The sequence below is a fragment of the Bubalus kerabau genome, chromosome 6, assembly GCF_029407905.1.
Source record: "Bubalus kerabau isolate K-KA32 ecotype Philippines breed swamp buffalo chromosome 6, PCC_UOA_SB_1v2, whole genome shotgun sequence".
Lineage (NCBI taxonomy): Eukaryota > Metazoa > Chordata > Mammalia > Artiodactyla > Bovidae > Bubalus > Bubalus kerabau.
The window spans coordinates 1250796-1271416 of record NC_073629.1 but is presented as its reverse complement, the minus strand read 5'-3'; the positions used below and the strand labels follow the sequence as shown (position 1 = coordinate 1271416).

The 20621-nt window shown below is 32.4% G+C and overlaps 1 protein-coding gene across 10 annotated transcripts in view; it reads left to right on the top strand.

Annotated features, from left to right (window-relative positions):
• Positions 1–20621, top strand: part of DCAF6 (DDB1 and CUL4 associated factor 6) — a 183810-nt gene that overhangs the window by 119276 nt on the left and 43913 nt on the right. For all 10 annotated transcript variants that reach the window (XM_055587162.1, XM_055587165.1, XM_055587158.1 and 7 more), the window contains 4 exons: positions 9085–9202; positions 13930–14033; positions 15358–15441; positions 15665–15992. In XM_055587162.1, coding sequence (XP_055443137.1) covers positions 9085–9202; positions 13930–14033; positions 15358–15441; positions 15665–15992 — 634 coding nt within the window. The remainder of the gene's footprint in view (positions 1–9084; positions 9203–13929; positions 14034–15357; positions 15442–15664; positions 15993–20621) is intronic.

The following is a 20621-nucleotide window of genomic DNA, read 5'->3' as shown; positions in this document are numbered from 1 at the left end:
AGATGACTCTTTCAGTAAGCTTTTCATTACAAATGAAAAGACAGAGAAAAGGTAATGTCTGGGAGGGGGTAATATTTTCAAAACTGAGTATGTTTACAAAGTAAAGAATCTTTGTAGAAGAGTATGTATAGGGAATAATTGATGTCCTCAGATAAGCTATTTTAATCTTTGACTAGACCCTTGTTCTCCATTTTACCTTGTAGAATGGAAAAATTAGTACATTAAATAAGTTTTTTCCTGAATATATAATAATTATCTTAAGCATATTTTAAATTTCTTTTTTCTTTTCAAGAGACACTAATACATTTTTTAATTGATAATTCAGTTTTATACTTACCTCACAGTGTTCATCTTCCAGATGTCCAGGTGCTTTTACATGTTGCTTAATTTAATTTCCCATAGAGTTCATAGATTTTCTTTATTTTGATTTAGGATTACCAGGATAAAAATGTTACTAATAAAAAATTTTTAATAGTAATTGACATGTTTCACTGCAAAGATTTATTTTCTTTCACTAATTATATATACATTATTGAACCGATTGATTCCGATCAGTGTTTTCATGTATTTATTTTGAATTTTTTAAAAAAGCTTAGTCTAATATATTTAGTTTAAACCTTAAGACCATAAATGCAGCTACCTGGTTGCCTCATTATTAAAATGTTTTTTAAAGAAATAGGTGTACAGCATATATGTTGTTTTTCTCCTGTTGTGAAGTACTTTGCTGTAAAACTTACAGCTATGTGTACACACATTGACAACCCTTCTGTGTTAATTAGAAACTATTTAAATAAGCACAGTTACATTTGTCCTGCATTTAGGTTGAATAATATATTCTAATAATAGTTTTGATTTTCCTTTTATTTATATCCCTTTTATACTTACTATAAGGGGAAAAAGCCTCTTCTGACATGTACTGCTCTTGCCTCTTAATAAAACTAGCAATTTTTTCCTGTTAAAAATATTTAGGCCAGAAATTTCCCCCTCTTTTAGTAATAGTAACAACAATAACAAAAGAAATGTATAATCTTAACATTTAACTTTTCAGAGGGTATAAGGAAATAATTGTGCCTGAGTTTTAAATTATGGCCATGACTATAGTAAGTTGCTTTATATTCATTCCAGTGATGATCATTAAGTGGAAGTTGATAATGCCATTAAGTTTGAAACTTACACCTGTAGGCAATTATGCATGTGTCAGACACTCATTTTCTATTCTAGATTTAAAGAAATAAAAATGGTAATTTGGGACATTAGAAACACAAATACTAATTATCCATTATTTTAATAAGCAGACTTCTTTTGACATTAATGAAAGGTTTACTTACAGAAGGAGACTTGTGGATGGTCAGAAACCACTGAAACAGATTTTACTAATTCTACTAGGGTAGATTGGGAATGGAAAAACTGAATGTGTCTTGTTAAGTATTATTCCCTTAAGATTATATACTGTCACCAAGTTGAAAGTTTATTTTAATATTGTCATTTTGACAATATTACATCAAGTGATATTTTAAATGACATTAAATGTACTTTGACAACTAATTTTTGTTAAATATCTAATGATTAAAGTCTGCTGTATTAGTTGGGAAATTAAGTTCAGTATTCACACTGGAAAATATCTGTGTATACTGTATTTAAATTCTAGAAGAAAAAAGTTAATGAAAGCATATTTCATTTAGATTTTTTTTTTTTGTATTCTCTAGAACTAGTTATCACTTAGTTGCTTAGAATGAAATAGGTCATCTCCTTTTCCCCAACTACTAGTTTCGATTCTAACAATTAGTGATATATTTCATTTTTTGGAAGTTGGGGAAAAGGAGATGAGATAATTCATTTGCCTGTACTCACTTGTTCCACCTGTTGCTACCCAAGTCAATGTCTACATTTTTAGTTAAATTGTTTTCTAATTCAGAATTGTCTATGATAAAAATAGCTCTCATTGAATTTTAAGTATGTAACTGGCACTGTGTTAAGAAGTTTGTTTAATGAGGTAATATGATCCTCATTTTACTGATGAAGACGCCAAGACTCCAAGAGATGTGTAAAGACAAGTGAAATAAGTAGTAGAGTCATATCTGCATATCTGTTTCATTAATTTAACTCATATTAAATGCCTGTTACCTTGTGGCAAATACTAGGCCTGGTACCAGGATGCACGAATAATAAAGCTAATGCTCCCTGTGCTTGGAACATAGAGTTAATAATAGTAGTAATAATAATAGAGTTATTAACCATAATAATAACATAGACACTTATATTGCATTTTTTGTGTATGTCAAACATTACTTTGAGCAATTTTTATATGTTTATTTACTTAATGCTCATCACAGTCTTATACAGCAGGTATCATTATTATCCCCATTTTCAGATAAGGAAACTGAGGTAAAGAGAGGTTAAGAAACTTGTCTAAAGTCACACATTGTGTGTCTGTGTTAGGAATGTGGTTCAAATCCAAGCAGTCTGGTTGCAGTGTCTGTGATCATGACCACTACCCTTTGCCTCATCCAACAGTAAAGACAGATGATGTAAAAATAAGTACACGTGTCATGAGAGTTAATTTTAAAAGAGGAAACAAGGTTTAGTGGGGAACACACGAGTGAGTCTTTGTTTCTTCTGGCACAGGCTCAAATAAGGTATTCCTGAGGATGAGGCATTTTAGTTGCAATCTGAAAGATGATTATATGAGTAAGTTAGGTCAAGGAGAAGGAGTAAAGGGGATAATGGACATTAATAGCATTTGCAGAGGCTCTGAGAAAATCACATTAGAATGACTAGAAGAATCCCAGTATGACTGGGGTGTGCTGTGGCTTCAAGAGATAGGTAGAGTCCGTATTGAGAAGGACCTTTTGAACTTTTTAGGGTTTTAGATTTTAAGAGCAATAGGAAGTTGGTGAAGAATTAAAAACAGGACATATGGCCTGATCTCTCTTGTTCTGAATAGAATATGAAGAATTGACTAGAGACTAAATCACTTAGGAGGTTCTCCTTAAAATTCTTATCTCCAGTAAGGATTTTAACCTGATGATAGAAATAAGGTAGAAATGTGAAGAGAGTCAAGAAATATTTAGAATGTAGAGTATACAGGATTTGATGAATGAGGCAAATAATTGAAGAGGAGTCCAGAGTATAAACTGCAGTAACAACTCCAGAATTTCTATTTGGGAGATGGTTTAGCAGTGAAAACCTGTTTGGAGGGAGAAGGGTGAGGGTGTGTCTTAAACCTGCTCTAAGTATTACAGAGCATGAGGCCAGGAGAAGAGAATTTTCAAATACAAGAGAGTTGTCTGCTTGCTGCTGAGAGATCAAATGTAGATGAGTTCTAAAAATTCTTCCACTAGATTAGTAAATTCAGAGGTGGTCAGTCTCATTAGAGCAGTTTCACTGGATTGATAGAGGGCAGATTTAGGAGAAAAAGTGGAGACGAGAAATAAGAAAATTACTTCAAAACAATAAGCAAGGAGAATGGTAGCTGGAGGGGAAAGTGGTTATTGAGAGAGTTCTTCTAAGCTGTTCATTTTCATTTTCATCTGGAAGTCACATTTTACCGTGCTAAGTAATTGATCAATCAGAGGGACAGACAGATTTGATTTTTTTTTTAAATAGAATATAGCTGAGGAAAGAGTCATGAAAATAAAAACACTGGATGAGAATTTTGGTAGGGTTTATGTGCCACATGGGATATGCATTTTTAGTTATTTTCTTACTATCTGTTCTCCCTCAAAACTGAAAGTGAAATAGGAATAGAAGACTTTTATGAACAGAGGGATATGAGACTTGACAGTTCTGGAGTACAGGGAACGAAAGCCTATGTCACACAGATAAAATGACAACTGTATTTCAATCCATAAATTTTAAATGTCAGAGGGAAAATGGAACCAGGCATAGTCTGATTCTATATGTATCCCAACCCCATGTTTTAAGTTTAAATCACTTTTGTGTTATGTCATGAAAAAAGTATATTGGATTAAAATGATCATTATTGATATACAGGTGGATTTTGATTGTCAGAAGTAAAATTTGACTAGAATATTATTTCCAAAAGATTCTATAGGAGAGATTTCCTAGTAAATATTAGTGTTAAAGTTATACTTTGTTTTTGGCTTTCATAAAATAGTTCATTTCTATATAAAGTCAGATTATACTAGTGAGAGCATTGAGTTCCAAAAGAAGAGCCTTGCCTCACAGTCATCTATGTGGTGGATAGGAGTTCTCTGTTTAGAATCTACTCCTAGAAACAATTTCTCCACTTTGAATCAGAGTCAGAGTATGCCTCCTTATACAAATGATTGGAAGACTTGGATATCCAGTTGTCTTGAGTTATGCAGAAAAGTTATAGGTTCCTGACATTTAAAAATGGAAATTTTACCTTGGCCTAGAAATTATACTTCAGATGTTTGCCCTTTCTATGTATGTCAGGCAAGTTGGGGGTAAAAATTGTGGAGATAGTTGAGCTTAATTATTGATGTATCAATATTTTTTCAGAGGATTTCATCATACGTTTTGTTTCCTTGTAAATTGATTTTTATTTTAAACATTGGGCATAACAAAAGGGAAAATATTGACAAGTTCTTTGTGTAATAGAAAATCCCTGAGGCAAAGAATAAATTATTTCTACATGATCCACAAGTTATCTCAGCTACTATACATGATTAATGGTGGAAGATTGTACAGTTAGAATAGTGACCTAGCAGCAGAGAAAATGTTGGGCATAGTGGTTCTGAACTAATTATTGTGGCGATATTCTACTTAGTTATCATCATTTTGATAACTTTGTTTAAATTTATACATAGGATAGGTCTCCAGGGACATCCTAGCTAAAAGACCAAACAATATTTAGATGATATACAAATCTAGTTACCAAGATAGCATATTTTGTTATCTACTTTGAGCATGTTTTTTTTAGAGCCACAAATGATTATAGTCAAAATGCACAGACTGAATGATTTGAAAACATGTGTATTAAACAACAACAACAAAAGTTTATTTGTGGTTATTACTGTGAAAGGCTTGGAAGCTACCTAATTAAATAAAGGTCAAAGAAGTTCCTTTCAAATTATATTCCAGCCCATTCTGTAATTTTTTTTCTGAGCCAGTACATTAATCTGCAAAGGGTTCTTTCTGGAAAGGATCTTTTATTTTAAATATGCTTTCTAGAATCTCATGTTACTGACTATTCACTTCTAACTCCAAAGAATGAAATCTTTTACAGTATATTGTCTTGATTTTTATGTTTTTATGACTGTGCTTCTGAAGCATATGTTTGAATGGGTGGTAGTTTGCCTGGATAGAGATCACTCTAAGCTACTAACATTGTCTGTTGTTCTTAATAGTTGAACCCAAAGCAGTATGTATGGCCACCTTAGCAGGTTGAACAAATTTAAAGTGGTTTTTTCCCCTCACACTGTCCTTGTGCTGAGTGCACCACAATTTTATTGACAGTTTAATCTCTTAGTGCCCTGGAAAAGATACAGGATAGTTTTCCAATAGTCTGATGCCAAAGTGACAGTTTGCATTACCAGAACTTTGTCAGAGTTGCTGATATGAATTATATATCTTTTTTGAGAAATTACACTGACAGTTGATATTTCTTAATTAAAATGTGTTGAAGGAATCTTATTTTCTACTTAGTATTCAAATTTTTTCCAAGATAGTATAGCAAGTAAGAACTTCATATAGAAAGAAACTTAGAGAAAAAGAATCTACCACATTATTATCAGTTTCATCATCTATAAATTGGAGATAAAAGTATGTGCTACAAAGGTTATACATATCCTGGGACATGGTAATGTTCAACAAACTTTAGTTACTGTTAGGATGGTGCGTTCTACATAGTCACTGGATTTGATTAAGTTCTCAACCCTAAGACTCCTCCTAAATTAAAATCTCTACTTTTTAAGCAAAATATTTCAGTAATATATTTCTAAGTAAGCATGCAAATAATGCAGTTTTTAGGATGTATTTGCTGATCTAGATTCTAACACACAGAGCAAGGTATTGAAAATTAAAATGGTTACAAGTATTTTTTCAAATAAGGTAATAATAAAATTTAATTTCTTGGTTCTTTAGATTTTTATAGACCTTTTTAGCTTAAAATATGCACTTTATTGGAAAGTATTTGTTTACTAATTTATCTGCATTTCTGAGAAAATTCAATCTGATAGGTTGTATACATCAAGAAGAGGAGTATTAAATTAGGAAGACTAGAATGAACAAGGCTAGGAAATAAATTTTTAGATTTCAGATATATACGTGCATCAGTGCTTCAGTTGAAGAAACCAGGTTCTGTGTTGTACAGTGTTTCTGCCTGAGATGTTATTTATATTTAACGCTACAAAGAGAGAACTGAACTAGATCGAGGCAGGGGGTGGTCTGAAGTATTTGTAACTAACAGAGATATAATGATGGGCCCATTTTACTCCAGGCTGATGACTTCATTGACAGTTTAAATGAACAAATTCTGTCAACTGTAGTCATTTTGTAAATTAAATGAGTACTGCTGTGCTTTGCATGAATTTTTATAATGTGTGGGTTATATTACAGAGAGATTAAATAATAACTTGGTAATAGGTAACCTCGGAAGAAAGTATTAATTCACACTGATCATCTTAAGGATACTTCTTGCTTTTGGAGGTTGGAGGTGGTCTTGCAGGTTGGTAGATATTTTCTACACCATTTGGACCTCTCAACAGCTAGCTCTTTGTCTACTATATTCCTTTAGTCATAGCATGCAAATATCTATAGCTGCCTCTAATTTTACTCAAAAAGGAAGTTTTGATAAAGCATTTAAATGGCTTCTTTTTTTAAACTTTTTTTAATTGAAGGATAATTTCTTTATGGTATTGCATTGGTTTCTACCAAACATCAACATGAATCAGTAAATGGCTTCTTTTTAAAAAATTTTTGTATTGTAGCATAGTTGAATTTACAGTGTTGTGCTTTTAAATGTCTTCTTAAAACTTATGCTCCTATTAACCAGAGTAGGCCTAAGAAATTCAGTCCTACAGTTCTCTCACACCTGCTTTCCCCCCCATTCCTTCTTTACTTTAAAAGAAAAATAATAGCAAAGCAGTTTATAAAATGTTTGAGAGATAATGAAAAAAATAGCCCCAACTCTACCTCTTAACTAACCTCTTAATCTTATCATTCAGCCTTTTGGCTGTCGTCACCAATTCCATATCTTAAGAATGACTGGTTTTGGCATTAGTGGAATAGAAATTTCAGCAACATAACTAAAGAATAAGGGAAAACTCTATGTGGACAAATGACTAACAGCAAATATGTCAAAGGTTGTCAAGGATAGGACAGATGTTTTAAAAGTGCCATTTGGAAATCCCTGGGTGTCCAGTGGTTAGGACTGTAGCTTTCACTGCCAAGAGTGCAAGTTCTGTCCCTGGTCAGGGAACTAAGATCCTGCAAGCCTCGTGATGTGGACCTAAAAAAAGTCCTGTTCTTGATAACTTTACATAAGCTCAAGATAGGTTAATTTGGTTATTTTATAAGAGAGCCATTTGGTAAAATACCTCCTCTAAAACACTGAATTATCATATCTTTGAAAGTTGTAATGGATGGTTAATTTTTTTTTTCTTAGCAGCTGTTTATATCAAGGACATAGTCAACAGAAGTAGTACAGGAACAGAATGAATACCGTTTGGTAGGCCAGCTTTATAACTGATTCAAACTTTTACTTTCAAAAAGCAATTAATATTATAGGAGAGGATGTCACATGAGTTAGAAATGAAGATGTAAGAACTGATATTCCTGAATTTTATCAGCTTGGCTTCTCCTCTCTTGGAGAGAATCCTTTTTCCTTTCTGCTTCTGTTCTGTATTCTTAAGTCCTGTTGTCCTCTTACAGGATAAAAGCTAGAGCAGAGTTTCTGTCAGGTTCTCTTTTAGTAAGTGCTCTAGCGTGTTCAAAAGGAATGCAGAAAGATAAGAGTTCTTTATTGCAATAAAAAGTGGGCCCAATAACCAATCTTGAGTAATTTTGATTTCATTAAGTTGTTACTGCTGATGTTGATACTGTTTTCATGACAGAAAGCTTCTTTTTAGTACCATCAGGTACTGTATCAAGTGCTTGAAATAGTATCCAGAAAATAAGTATTGTTACAGATGAGTTTTCTTTCTGCAAGGAACTGGCAGAAATATTACATGTTTGGTTATATAGCAGTTTTTATTCTGTATATACATTTTATTGTCCCCCCAAGCTGTTATTCATCATAAAATGAAAAATTTATAAAGCCCTGTTCAAATTTGTCTTTGAATATCTGAGTACTCCTTTTGGAGAGGAGGGAAGAGGTGGCTTTAAAGTGATTTTTATTGCTTTCTGAGTTTCTTAATTTTTATTTACCATTTTATAAAGATTTTATATGTTGAGATAGACATGTATTATGAGTATCAGCTATGGACTCAAGATGGACTTGCCTCCCATAATTTAGAAAACAAATTTCTTTCAAGATTAGTTGGGGGGGAGAATGGAATATATCAAAAGGTATGATCTTATAACAGAGTTTTAGAAAATAACTAAATTTTTCTCCCCCCTCCTTCCCAATAGAGTACAGGCTGTAATCCCTCCCTAGATTGTAAGTCTATGAATTTGAAAGAACAGAAAGAATTTGATAGCAGTTAATTGCAGCAAAATTTTTACTAAACAGCTTCTTTTGGAGCCCTTGCATCTTCTCAGAATTTCTGAAGGAGCCAATGATAATTATTCTTAATACTCTAGCAACTGAAGAAAAAAAGTCCTGAGAATTCCATTAAATATAAATACCAGTTTATAAAGTATGTCATTTCATGTTAATGTTCTTTGATTCCCTAACAACTAAATACGGTTCTCAAATGTGTGTGATTTTCATCTGAATCAAAGGGAGTCATGTTGCAAAGCTAGAATTTGATTCAATGCCACTTTGAAATATAGAGTATTTCTATAACACTTGCTTTTGAACTTTAAGTGAGAACCATAACAGATGTGAGAAAGAGTTATGACAAGGACAGCCTAATTTAAGTTTTAGAAATTTTAGGAAATGTCATCTTTTTATTGATTTCAGAGACTTTTTTCAAATGTTTTAAACACAATTTTCAGATAACAATAATGAAAAGCTGAGCCCCAAACCAGGGACAGGTGAACCAGTTTTAAGTTTGCACTACAGCACAGAAGGAACAACTACAAGCACAATAAAACTGAACTTTACAGATGAATGGTAAGTTAATGTTTTTGTAAAGATGTTCTTAGCCGTTTTGTAGGATTGTATTAGATATTATTTTTAACAGTTCATCTTTGTTTTGCAATAATGTATTGGTTCTCAAACTTTAGCATGCTTCAGGATCACTTGGAAAGCTTCTTAAAACACAGATTACTAGACCCCACTCTCAGAGTTTGAGGTGGAGTCAGAGAATTTGCATTTCTAAAAAATTCCCAGGTGATACTGATATTGCTGGTCCTGGGATATTTTTCTGATAGAAAATGCAAAGGATGCTCAATCACCAATATACTAATAGTGCAAAAATTAATAAGCCTAACATTTTGGAGCTTTTTGCAGGCTTGGTCCAATGTAAAAGATGTATGTTTATGTATATATACATATATATTTTTGGTTTGACATTATTTTAATGATACTGAATATATTTAATTCTCCCCTACATTTAGAATTAACTTTATAATAAATATTCCCATATTACTACTTAGTTTTCATAAATATTATTTTGTCAGCTAATAGAATCCATCAAAAGGATGTACCATAGTTTTACTTATCCATTTCCTTTTAGTTAGGCAGTGAAGTTACTTATTTTTACCAAATAAGACTATGGATATCTTTGTTTACAAGCTTTTTTTCTACTTTTAAGGTGATTGATTTGGGGTACTTTTTCCAGAAATAAAACTGTATCTAGATTAAAAGATATTGAAAAATTATTTTCAAAAGGATCATCTGTCATTACGTTTCTCCCAACAGCATATGAAAGTACATGTTTTGCTGTCTCCAGGCCAGTATTCAATATCAGTATATTCATTTATTTGTAACTTACGTATTTGATTTTTCAATAATTTTTATTTAGTTTATTACTAGTGAGTTTGAACTTCAGTAGTTGTATAGATTCTTTTTGATGGCATTTCTGATTATATTTATTGCTCATTAATCTAGTTAAATATGATATTTAAAAAATTAGCTATGTGAACTTCCTAAATTCTTTGCCACTGTCTCATTGCCTTTATCATGAGAGACAGCATCCAAAATACTGTATTTGAATTTATTATTGTTATCATGTACATTAATATATAGGCAATATAATCTTTAACATAATTAATTATATATTAATATAATTATATGTGATTATATGGTGGTTATGTTAATCATTTAATAACCAATATATTAATTATTCTAGATAATTGATATATTAAATTGTACATTATTATATATTATATGTTAGTATAATATATAATATGTTGTATATAAATGATATATAATATAGTTATATATTGTTTATTAATATATAATTAATTATGTTGATATATGATAATATTTATTGTAATTCACAGGTTTCCATTTGTGTTTCTGTGTGTTTTTTAATATTAAAATCTTTGATTGAATAGCATTTTCATGTATTATTATTGAATACCTTCTGTGTTTCAAAGACTGCTCTAGACTTTGGGAATACACTGATGAAAAAAATAGACAAAAAATATCCCTGCCCTATTTGAGCTTACTCTCTAGGTATGGGAGGCAGACAATAAACATAATAAATAAATGAATTATATAGCAAAAGCCTATTAAATGGTATTAAGTGCTATGGAAGAAAATAGACCAGGTAAAGATGATTGGAAAACCCCGGGAAAGGGTAGGCATCATTGAGAAGATGACATTTGGGCAGTTTAAAGGGTAAGGAGGAGTGAGCTATGCATATCTGGGGGAAGAGCATCCTATGCAGAGAGAAAGCCAGTACAATGGCACTGAAGTAGGAGCAGTCTTAGTTGTTCAAAGATGTTAAAAAGAAAAGAAAACAAAACAGTGTAGCTGGAGTGGAGTGACCAAAGGAGAGAGTAGTAATAGATAAGGTCAGCCAGGGAAGTGAGAAGGGTCTTAAAAGGGAAAAGGATATCTCTGGCTGTGTAGATCTGGTTGTGTAGAGAATAGGCCTTGGGTAGGCAACCCACTCCAGTGTTCTTGCCTGGAGAATCCCAGGGACGGGGGAGCCTGGTGGGCTGCTGTCTGTGGGGTCGCACAGAGTCAGATACGACTGAAGCGATTTAGCAGCAGCAGCAGCAGAAACCGAAAGACCAGTTAAAAGGCTTTGGCGGTAAGCAAGGTGAGAGGTGTTGTTCAGTCGCTTAGTTGTGTCTGGCTCTTTGCGACCCCGTGGACTGCAGCACGCTAGGCTGAGGTGGTGTCTTGGACCAGGATGGGAGCAGTGGAGGTAGTAAGAAGAGATTGGATTCTAGATGCATATTTGAAGGCATGGTCAATAGAATTTCTTTATGATCTCTACTGTTTGACCTCAGCTTTTAAAAATTATGATATCCCTGGCTCTTTTTCTTAGTATATAATTTAAGATCACAAAAGATTATCATATTTATTCTTAAGTCTTTTCTCATGTTTCTGTACAGAAGGGACTGATTTCTTATCAAGAATCTCATCTGAGCATATTTTAACCAAACATCTTTAGTCCCACTCTTCTTTTGAATGGTACTTTTTCTTCTTTGAAAACTAACCATGAATTATATTCTCTTATTTACTAGTTTCTTATTTCTTTATCAAAAAAGTAGGTAGCCTTTTTTTCTGGTTATACAAGTATTCTGTATTCATTATAAAAAACATTTTTAAAATGCAGTCTTTTTCATCTATGCCGGTATGATGTCTTGCTTTTATTTTAGTTTCTTTGATGACAGGAAGGCAATAGAGTACACAGACAAATAGTTGGGACTCTGAACCTGACTAGCTGTCGGACCTCTGTAAATACCAGTTTTTTCATCTGAAAATGGGAATATTTAATACAACCTTCCTCAGGGTTTATTGGGAAGATTTAATGAGACCATGCAGAAAAGGTACATAGCACTTAGCTCGTTGACTGGCACACAATAAGCTTTAAGTAATTGTTAGCTACAATTGTCATCTTTTATAAATTGCCTTTCACATCCTTGGCCCAGTTTTTTACTGTGGTGTTTATGTTTTTCTTAATAACTTATAAGAGATATATAGAATTAGGTGAGGATAATATCATTTGTCTTTCATTTGTTGCAGATATTTTCCCCAGTTTATTGTTTGTCTTTAAGTTTGCTTACGGTAGTTTCACTTTATGGTTTCAGCTTGTGAGCTAATTAATGCTCCTTGTCCTTCTCAGAATTAGAGGAAGATTTCTTCTTGATTTCCTTTTATAGTTCTGTGCTTTTATATTAAAAATATGTTTAATCTTTTTATAGTTCATTTTACCATAAAGTATGATGTAGGGCTTATAGCTCAATTTTTCCACATGGCTTTTCCTTTTTCCCAGTACCTTTTATTGAACAATCTAGTCAGTCATTTATCTATAATTTTAAAATACCGTATTCACACATGCTAAATGTATTTACTTGATTACTTGTCTTTTCCATTAATGGCTCTGTATTCCTACATCAGTGCCCTATCATAATTTCTACACTGAGCATTCTATTTAAGCCTGTATCATAACTTTCTCAATGGGGGAAAAAAAAAAGATTTATATATCACATTGGCTTATCTTTATCAGAATTGCTATACCTAACTTTTTGGTTATAAAGAAATACATGTTCATTGCAAAAGAAATAAGAATCTTAAAGAAAAGTTGAAAAAAAAATTACAGTAACCGAACTGAGATGACAGTTAACATTGGTGTCATCTTTCTGATATTTTTCAGATAAATATCCTTTCTGATCTTTTCCTCTGTGTATATACCCATGTAGATATGCATTTTTCTTAAAAATATATATGGATGCCATTAAAAAAAATTAAATTGACTTCCATAATTAGCCAAAAAAAGCTTTTGTAAAATTTTGACAAACATTCCATAATTTTTATTGTTTATTGAGTCACTGCTATTTGTCTATGATTAACGTTTTTTAAGTTGTTGTAGCCATTCAGTTTTTTCTTGTTCACATCTTTACTAAATTTAAGAAATTGTTTCATTTTTCTGAATTTAATTTTAACCTTAATAAGATTGTTATACATTTTCTTCTATTTTCTTTCCCACTCAATTCCCTTTTTACACATATGTCATGATTTGTCACAGAATGTTCATTGAAAATTATTTATTTAACTTGGTATGGTGTTCTGCTCTAGCCAGAAATTCTAACAGAATTATGGTTATCATCAGGTAGGTATTAAAACTAAAATAGAAAAACATTATTCTCTCCTTCTACAAAACTATGGTGTCGATCACTTGCCATATTTGAACAGCAATCTAGGACTGGCAGTGATCTACAAAGGGCAATTCAAAGACCAAAGAAACTTCTAGGCCTCTTTTCAAGTATCAATTTAAAAGTAGCCTAAAACAATAAAGTCTAAAAGGGTATATGATCAAAGTTTGTAAAATCAGTAAGAATTTTAATATGGTGAAACATCTGTAGTGAGGACAAGAAGAGAGATTATGTAATTAAGTTAAAATTCAATAGAGAGACTTGTAAAAATATATACGAGATCGTAGGAGCATCAGTGAAGAATTTATATTTTTAAGTCTCTCTTTAATATTAAAAGTGGATTAGAATAATCACCTTGATTTTTTTTAAGTGATGTTTCACAAGTACTGCTAATATAAATCTTGTGTTTTATTTGTATCCTGAATTTTTTTGATCAACTTCTCTAGTTGTAAAATATTATAGTCTGAATTTTTTTGATCAGCTTCTCTAGTTGTAAATTACAAAAATTATCCTAAGAGTTGACATTTATTAACTTCTTGGTGAAATAGCTTGTCTTGATTGTAGGAGCAGTACTGCCTCAAGTTCCAGAGGAAATGGGAGCCACTGCAAATCTGAGGATCAGGAGGAATCCTTGGTTCCACAGAGCCCAGTGCAACCACCAGAAGCAAGTAAGGTGATATTTTGTCCTGACAAAACCCGATGTTGGATGTTTGTTTACCTATTTTTCTGATACATCAGTGCTACAGTTTTGTTTTTTGACTTTTGCATCAGTAGTCCACTCACTGCTGTTGATGAATTATCAATAGCAAACGCAAAAGATAGGGACCTTAAGCATTTAAGATGAGGCATCACAGGGAAGTGTAGTTCCCCTCTGTGGGTACAGTGGCCCAGCATAGATGGTCATCATACTGACAATACATTAGATATAAATGTTGGCTTGAGTTATCATTACCATTTTTATACCTAGCAGTGAAATCCAGAGTATCTATCTTGATTTTTTTCAAAGAATATAGGTTGTTTATGGAGGGAAAGAAAAAAGAGTTAAAATCTAAACAGGTTATGAGTGAATCCTGTTTTATATAAGAAGAGCCATTTGGAGAATGTTTTTAGAACCCTTTCCTGGAATATTTTTATGTGATCATCATATGAAATTTAGGGCTTAGTACAGCCTTAGAACACAGTAGATTTTCAGTACATATTTGATAAATGAATTCATGAATCGTTTTTCATTAAATGAATACATACTTCAGTGTAACAGAGCTAACAAGAATTAAATACATATAAGGAGAAGGCAATGGCACCCCACTCCAGTGTTCTTGCCTGGAGAATCCCAGGGACTGGGAAGCCTGGCGGCCTGCCGTCTATGGGGTCGCACAGAGTCAGACACGACTGAAGCAACTTAGCAGCAGCAAGATGACTATCTAGCAAGCAGATGTCCAATTAGGAACAAAAAAACCTGATCCTTCATAGGTCTATAGAATTAAATACCAGAAATAAATATTTTCAGTAGCCAAATAGAATTTATGGTGAGGCTAACTTTACTCTTTGCTCATGATAGTTCAAATTAGACCAAGTATATGACAAAAGGAAGAAAAATACTCAGTTTTTAAGTTTACATTCTTTGACATTTAGGGGAAAATAAAATCAAAATGAGGAATGTCAGTTGGGAGGAATAATCTCAAGCAGGATTCTTCACATAGAGTTCATGAAGGTCCATGCATAGGCTTTGGGAAGAGGCAGTGGGCAGAAGTGATAAACAAATAGCGAATACCCAAATCTGTTCCTGATAGTATTTTACTATTTTGTGGGTACAAACATAGTATTTGCATTATACTCTGGGGGAGTTTTTATCTGAGTGTCAGAGGTTTCTATGACCCTAAAAGGGTTAAGAACTGCTTAGGTATAGGAAACGTAGAATATTAATTAAATTAGTGTTTATTTTTCTTAACCAAAAAAAGTTAGGATTTAATGATAATTTGGTTTAATTCCCAGAAACTCCTGAAGAATCATCAGAGGATGTGACACTTCAGGAAGGTACATCTGCAGAAAGCACAGTTCAAAACCATATAGATACAGGTGAGTTGTTTTGTTCTCCTTAGATAATTCCTTCATATAGGAAAGCAAGAAGCCTTAATCTGTGTTAGTCTCTCCAGAGTTAGAGACCATTTCCAAATAGATGTATTGTGGAATTTTGTTCTTCATGTAGGGGAATTAGATTTATATTAGAAAATGTCTGAAGTTAGATTAAATAATTAGTGTTGCTGACATGACCAATTATTACTACTTTATTTTCTGACAGCACAATCAGATAAGTTTACTTCTGAGTCATTGGATTCTGGCTCAGGAGAAAGGAATGACTTCAATCTTGATAGCCCTTGTGGGGTTGCAGAAGAATCCACTTTGTCTGAAAAAGGCAAAGAACCAGGAACTTCAGATCAAACTAGCACTCCAAGTGCTTCCAGACATAGTACCAGCAATCCTGAGCCTCAGTCACAAACAGAAGCCATCGGGCCTTTGGCCCATGAGGAAACATTGACCAGGGACTCTGCTCTCCAGGACACAGATGATAGTGACGACGACCCAGTCCTGATCCCGGGTGCAAGGTATCGAGCAGGACCTGGTGATAGGTTGGTAAATTTTTAATTAACATGAACTATAAAAATATAATTCACAAGGCTTTCTTTCTTTCTTTGAAGTTATGTAAAAGAGTGTCTCCGTTTTTGACAGTTACTTCCTCTAAGCGTGTCTCAGGCATATAAACTCATAGAATTTTGTAAACTATAAGTAATTTCACATATTACATGTTGCATTCTTTGAGCAAAAGAAGAAGATACAAAGAATTGCTGTTTATCTTCAGCACAAAGGCTTGATCTTCAGTTTACAGATTCAGAGGAAGGAATATGGAGGATGACCAACAGGTTATTTACTGAGTTAGGGTTATCTTTAGTTGTTAGGTTGCCTCATAGAGATCTTGGCCTGTATCAGTTTGGGGTTTTTTTAGCGTTTAGTTTTTCTGCTTTTTTCTTAACCCTGGATTAAGGTAGTGTGATAAATTTCTCTTTTTGAGAACATTGTGTTTTTCTTTGACTTTTACTAAGTAACTCAGTTTCAGAAATGAAAAGTCATGCCAAGTAACATATTTTAACTGCAGTAAAGAATTAAATTGCTTACATGTTCATAACTTTTTCTATTTTTGATTTTATGTGTTCATAAGGATATATTTTATTTTTTTAGTAGGTAAAGTAAATCTTTAAAGTATATTGCATTCCATACGTTCCTAAAACTATTTCTATAATTAGTGCCATCATATCTCATTGTAAGTTCTGTCCTATTCCAGGGAATCAGATTTTACCTTTAAAATCTTAGCTTTCACAGGCATGAAGAATTTTATCACGTGTATTTATGCTCAATGTACTGCTGTTTATAAAATGTTCTGACATTTCTGTCAAGTGAAAAATACAATGAAAATATTAATTTACCATTAAAGAGTGGCAGTGTTATATAATGATAAAGAGCATAATGACTTTAATTCTGGTTTTATCATTTACTAGTTGTTTCCTCATTCAAATTACTTAGTATCTCTTAAAGGTTCAGTTTCCTTATCTATAAAATGAGATTATAATTGTTTAGAATTGTTGTCAGAATTTAGAAGAAAATCAGTCAAAGGACTTGTCTCACTTTGAAAGCACTAAATAAATGATAGGTGTATTAAATAACCAAGACATTCCATGTAGCTACTTAGACTTTAAAAAGCAATTACAATAAGAATGGCTCTAGAGAGGACAAGCAAAATTCCTGAATATAGTAACTTGAAGTTCAGTTTAGCTGCCTTTTCTTAACTATGAAAAGATGGATAAGTATCTGCCTTTAGTCATATTTGGTCAAAGTGTTTACTTTGCAGTGACTTTTAAACAACATTTTGTCGTCACCTAACACACATTAGTCTTCAAATTCTTAGTATATATTTTAGACAAGTAAAACTTAGTTTCATTTCTTTCCATACTCAGAGGGAGTCCCATAGAATATTATTACCACTTGATGTATGCAAATAAGGTTGGCAGGCATGACACAATTTGAAAATCAAACTGATGGTTTCTAAAACCTAGGATGGAGAGCCAGAGACTCTAACTATTTTATGCTTGTACATTTTTGGCTTTCAAATTATATAAGCAAACATATGTCCTTCATTTTTTATCTATACTTACATAGCTTAAATGATACTAAGGTCGTAATTGAAAATGAAATTCAAGTATCCACTTCTAGTAAAATGTACCATGTCACTTACCAGGTCTGTTTGTTTAGATAGGAATTATATATTTTTGGTAAATATTAGACACTTGCAAAAAATAATAATTATTTAACATCTTGTATTCAGGCTAATTATATAACACTTTTACCTGGCATACATTGTAGATGAGGAAACTTGAGGTGCTAAGCAGAGATTTTGTATATCCTAGACCTAAGGAAATTTTTTTTTTTAACACGGTAGTATAACATGAATGAGAAAGGAAAATTTGTGGGGAGAATGGGTCCTAGAGAATGCAGAACATCTTGCAGCATATTGTCCTTACTTTGGATATCTTACTAGACTATATTATCTTTCTATTGAGTATTATCATTTACTTAGCATTTTTGTAAATACTTACATGATTTATATATTTTAGGGATTCTCCTGAAGTTTAGACATGCCACAGAATTGGCACCTGATAGCTTCATTGACCCAAGAAACCCATTTGCTGAACTAGACTAGCAGAATCTTTTAGAGGAGAGATGATCAGGTTCAACAGCCTGAAAGTGACCCCACTTCGCGCATGTACTCTTAAATTTGTGCTCTCATGGTTAGATCCAGATTTGAAACCACCTCTTGGTCTGTATTTGCTTCCCTGCTTTTTTTTTTTTTAACTATTATTTAATATTCTGTATAGTCAGTTTAGGTATTTAGCCTTTTTTGTCCTATATATTATTTAGTTATTTGTCCTATATATTATTCTATAGGACATAGCAGTAAATTTACTTAAGAGTAATAGAAAGATAATAAAATTCTTCCTTTTGAGAAAATTAATTTATTGAAGAGGACAAGTACGCAAGCCATTTATAAATAGAAAATAGTTTTAATAAATATATGAAATTAGATACAATATTATATATATATCAGTGTGTACACGTACATACACAAAGTTATACATACTGAGATAATGCTGAGGTGATTAAAGTGGCTGTTTCATAATTACATCAGTTTTCCTTAGAAATTTGCATTATTCTTTCCTAGCTATTTACCAAAAAAATTTGCAAATGATGTAAGATCTTCCTTCTGACTTTTCTGTAAATAATTTTGATAATTCCTAACTTTCTGAGTACCAAATTGATTAAATTTTGAACTACCTATATAGAGTATACTTTTTATTTCTGTACCTTTCTAAGGGCTCTTCATCCCTGGCCATTTATCTTACTTCCAGAATTTGGAGGAATGAGTATGTTGACTTTTTTGTTCTAAAGAAAGAAAGTTTAAGAAATTTTACTTCTTAAGAACATGAAAAGAATCATTCACCAGCTTAAGAATAAGCATATGATTTTTGTTCCTGAGAATTTCTATTTCCAAGGGAATAAAGAATTCCAAAGCTCTGCCGTAAAACTCATACCATTTGGTTCTTAGAGTCTAAGTAAACATCTCACTTGGATGAAATGCCAAACTAAAAGGATGCATGTCCCCTCTTGCTGCCATTTGAGAAACCCAGTCAAGATTAGTTTGGTTAGGCCAGAGAGATGGTCCCAAAATTAAAAATGGTTAGAGTATATACTTAGATTTGTACTTTAATTTGATGAAGAATTCCATAGTGGATCTCATAAATTTTTTGCCACACATTTAATTTTTAAATGAAATCTAAAAAGTTTGTAGCTAAGCCATTTTTGACACGTTTAATGAAAATATCAAAACAGTTCTTTGCAATACAAAGTTACAATTTTTTAAATAAAGATTTGCATTCTTATAATTCGGTTAAATAAATATGACCCAGGTTTTCACTTTTGAGCTGAGATCAAGCATGAGAAGGAAATGTGTTAGAAAATAAAATGTTAGCCTTAACGACTAACATAGGTATTTTAAAATCTCTTCTTATTAAATATAGCTAGTCTCAGTCTAAATATAACTGGGACTGTCTATAGCAGAGGCCAGCAGACTTTTTCCTAAAAAGCTAAAGAGGAAATATTTTAGGCTTTACTGGCCAGGAGGCAAAGTGGAGGCTATTATGTAAGCACTTACATAACCAAAAAAGAGGTAACCATTTATAAAAACCACTGGTCTCTTGTGGTTCATTACAAAAATAGGCAGCTGGTCAGATTTGGCCCAAGAGCCGTAGTTTGCTGATCCCTGCTTTATAGCAGATCAGTCTTATAGAAAGAAACCAAGCTATAGTATATGGTAAAATTCCTCTGTTGACAGATTATCAAAGTTCAAAACAAATCTGTGAATCACCACGTTAGATCTCCTTTAACTTTGTTTATAGCAGGAACACAGAACATTAGATGGAAACTAAATTGAAGAAAGAAATAATCAAACATATCTACTTTTTAATATGGTTTAAAAAAATAAATAAAAGTAGTATGTACATCTCTTAGGGATTTTATGTATTGGATTTAGAGACATAAACAGGTGCTCTTGGAATGAAAGAAAAGTGGTTTTGTGTTTAGAGGTTTATTGTTTAGATGGTCTTCATGTAAACTGTTTTCAGCACACCAAATCCAACTTCTAGTAAATGATAGGATGGCCTGACAGTTCATCCTCTTGACAAACCCAAGAGGTTTTTACTCTCTAAAAAGAGACAAGCATCTAAGTAAGCTTTCTGAAGAAGTTCTCAAAGAGTCTTGAATAGATTTTTATAGACTCAGTTAAGATGCTCTAAAATTGTTTTCTATAAAGATTAAAGATACCACTTTTTAAAAATGTTTCTTATTTGCATAGAAATTCAGTTCTATTTACCTATTTTGGACTATGGAACATAGCCTTCTTGAAAGCCAAAATTCTTTGCATACTGTAAATTTGCTGTCATCTATTGAATCATCATTATAATCACTTTTTCAGTATTTTTAGTGATTCAAGTTTATTTTTTATTAAAATTTCAGAGAAAAAAATAATCATAGAGAAAGAACTGAACTCCTAGGGAGTTAAAAGCTCTGTTATTCTTTACTTGCTTGTTATCCAGTCTTATGTTTAGGACAAATGAATCAGCTCAGGGCTTAATTATTTAGTTCCTGTGTTC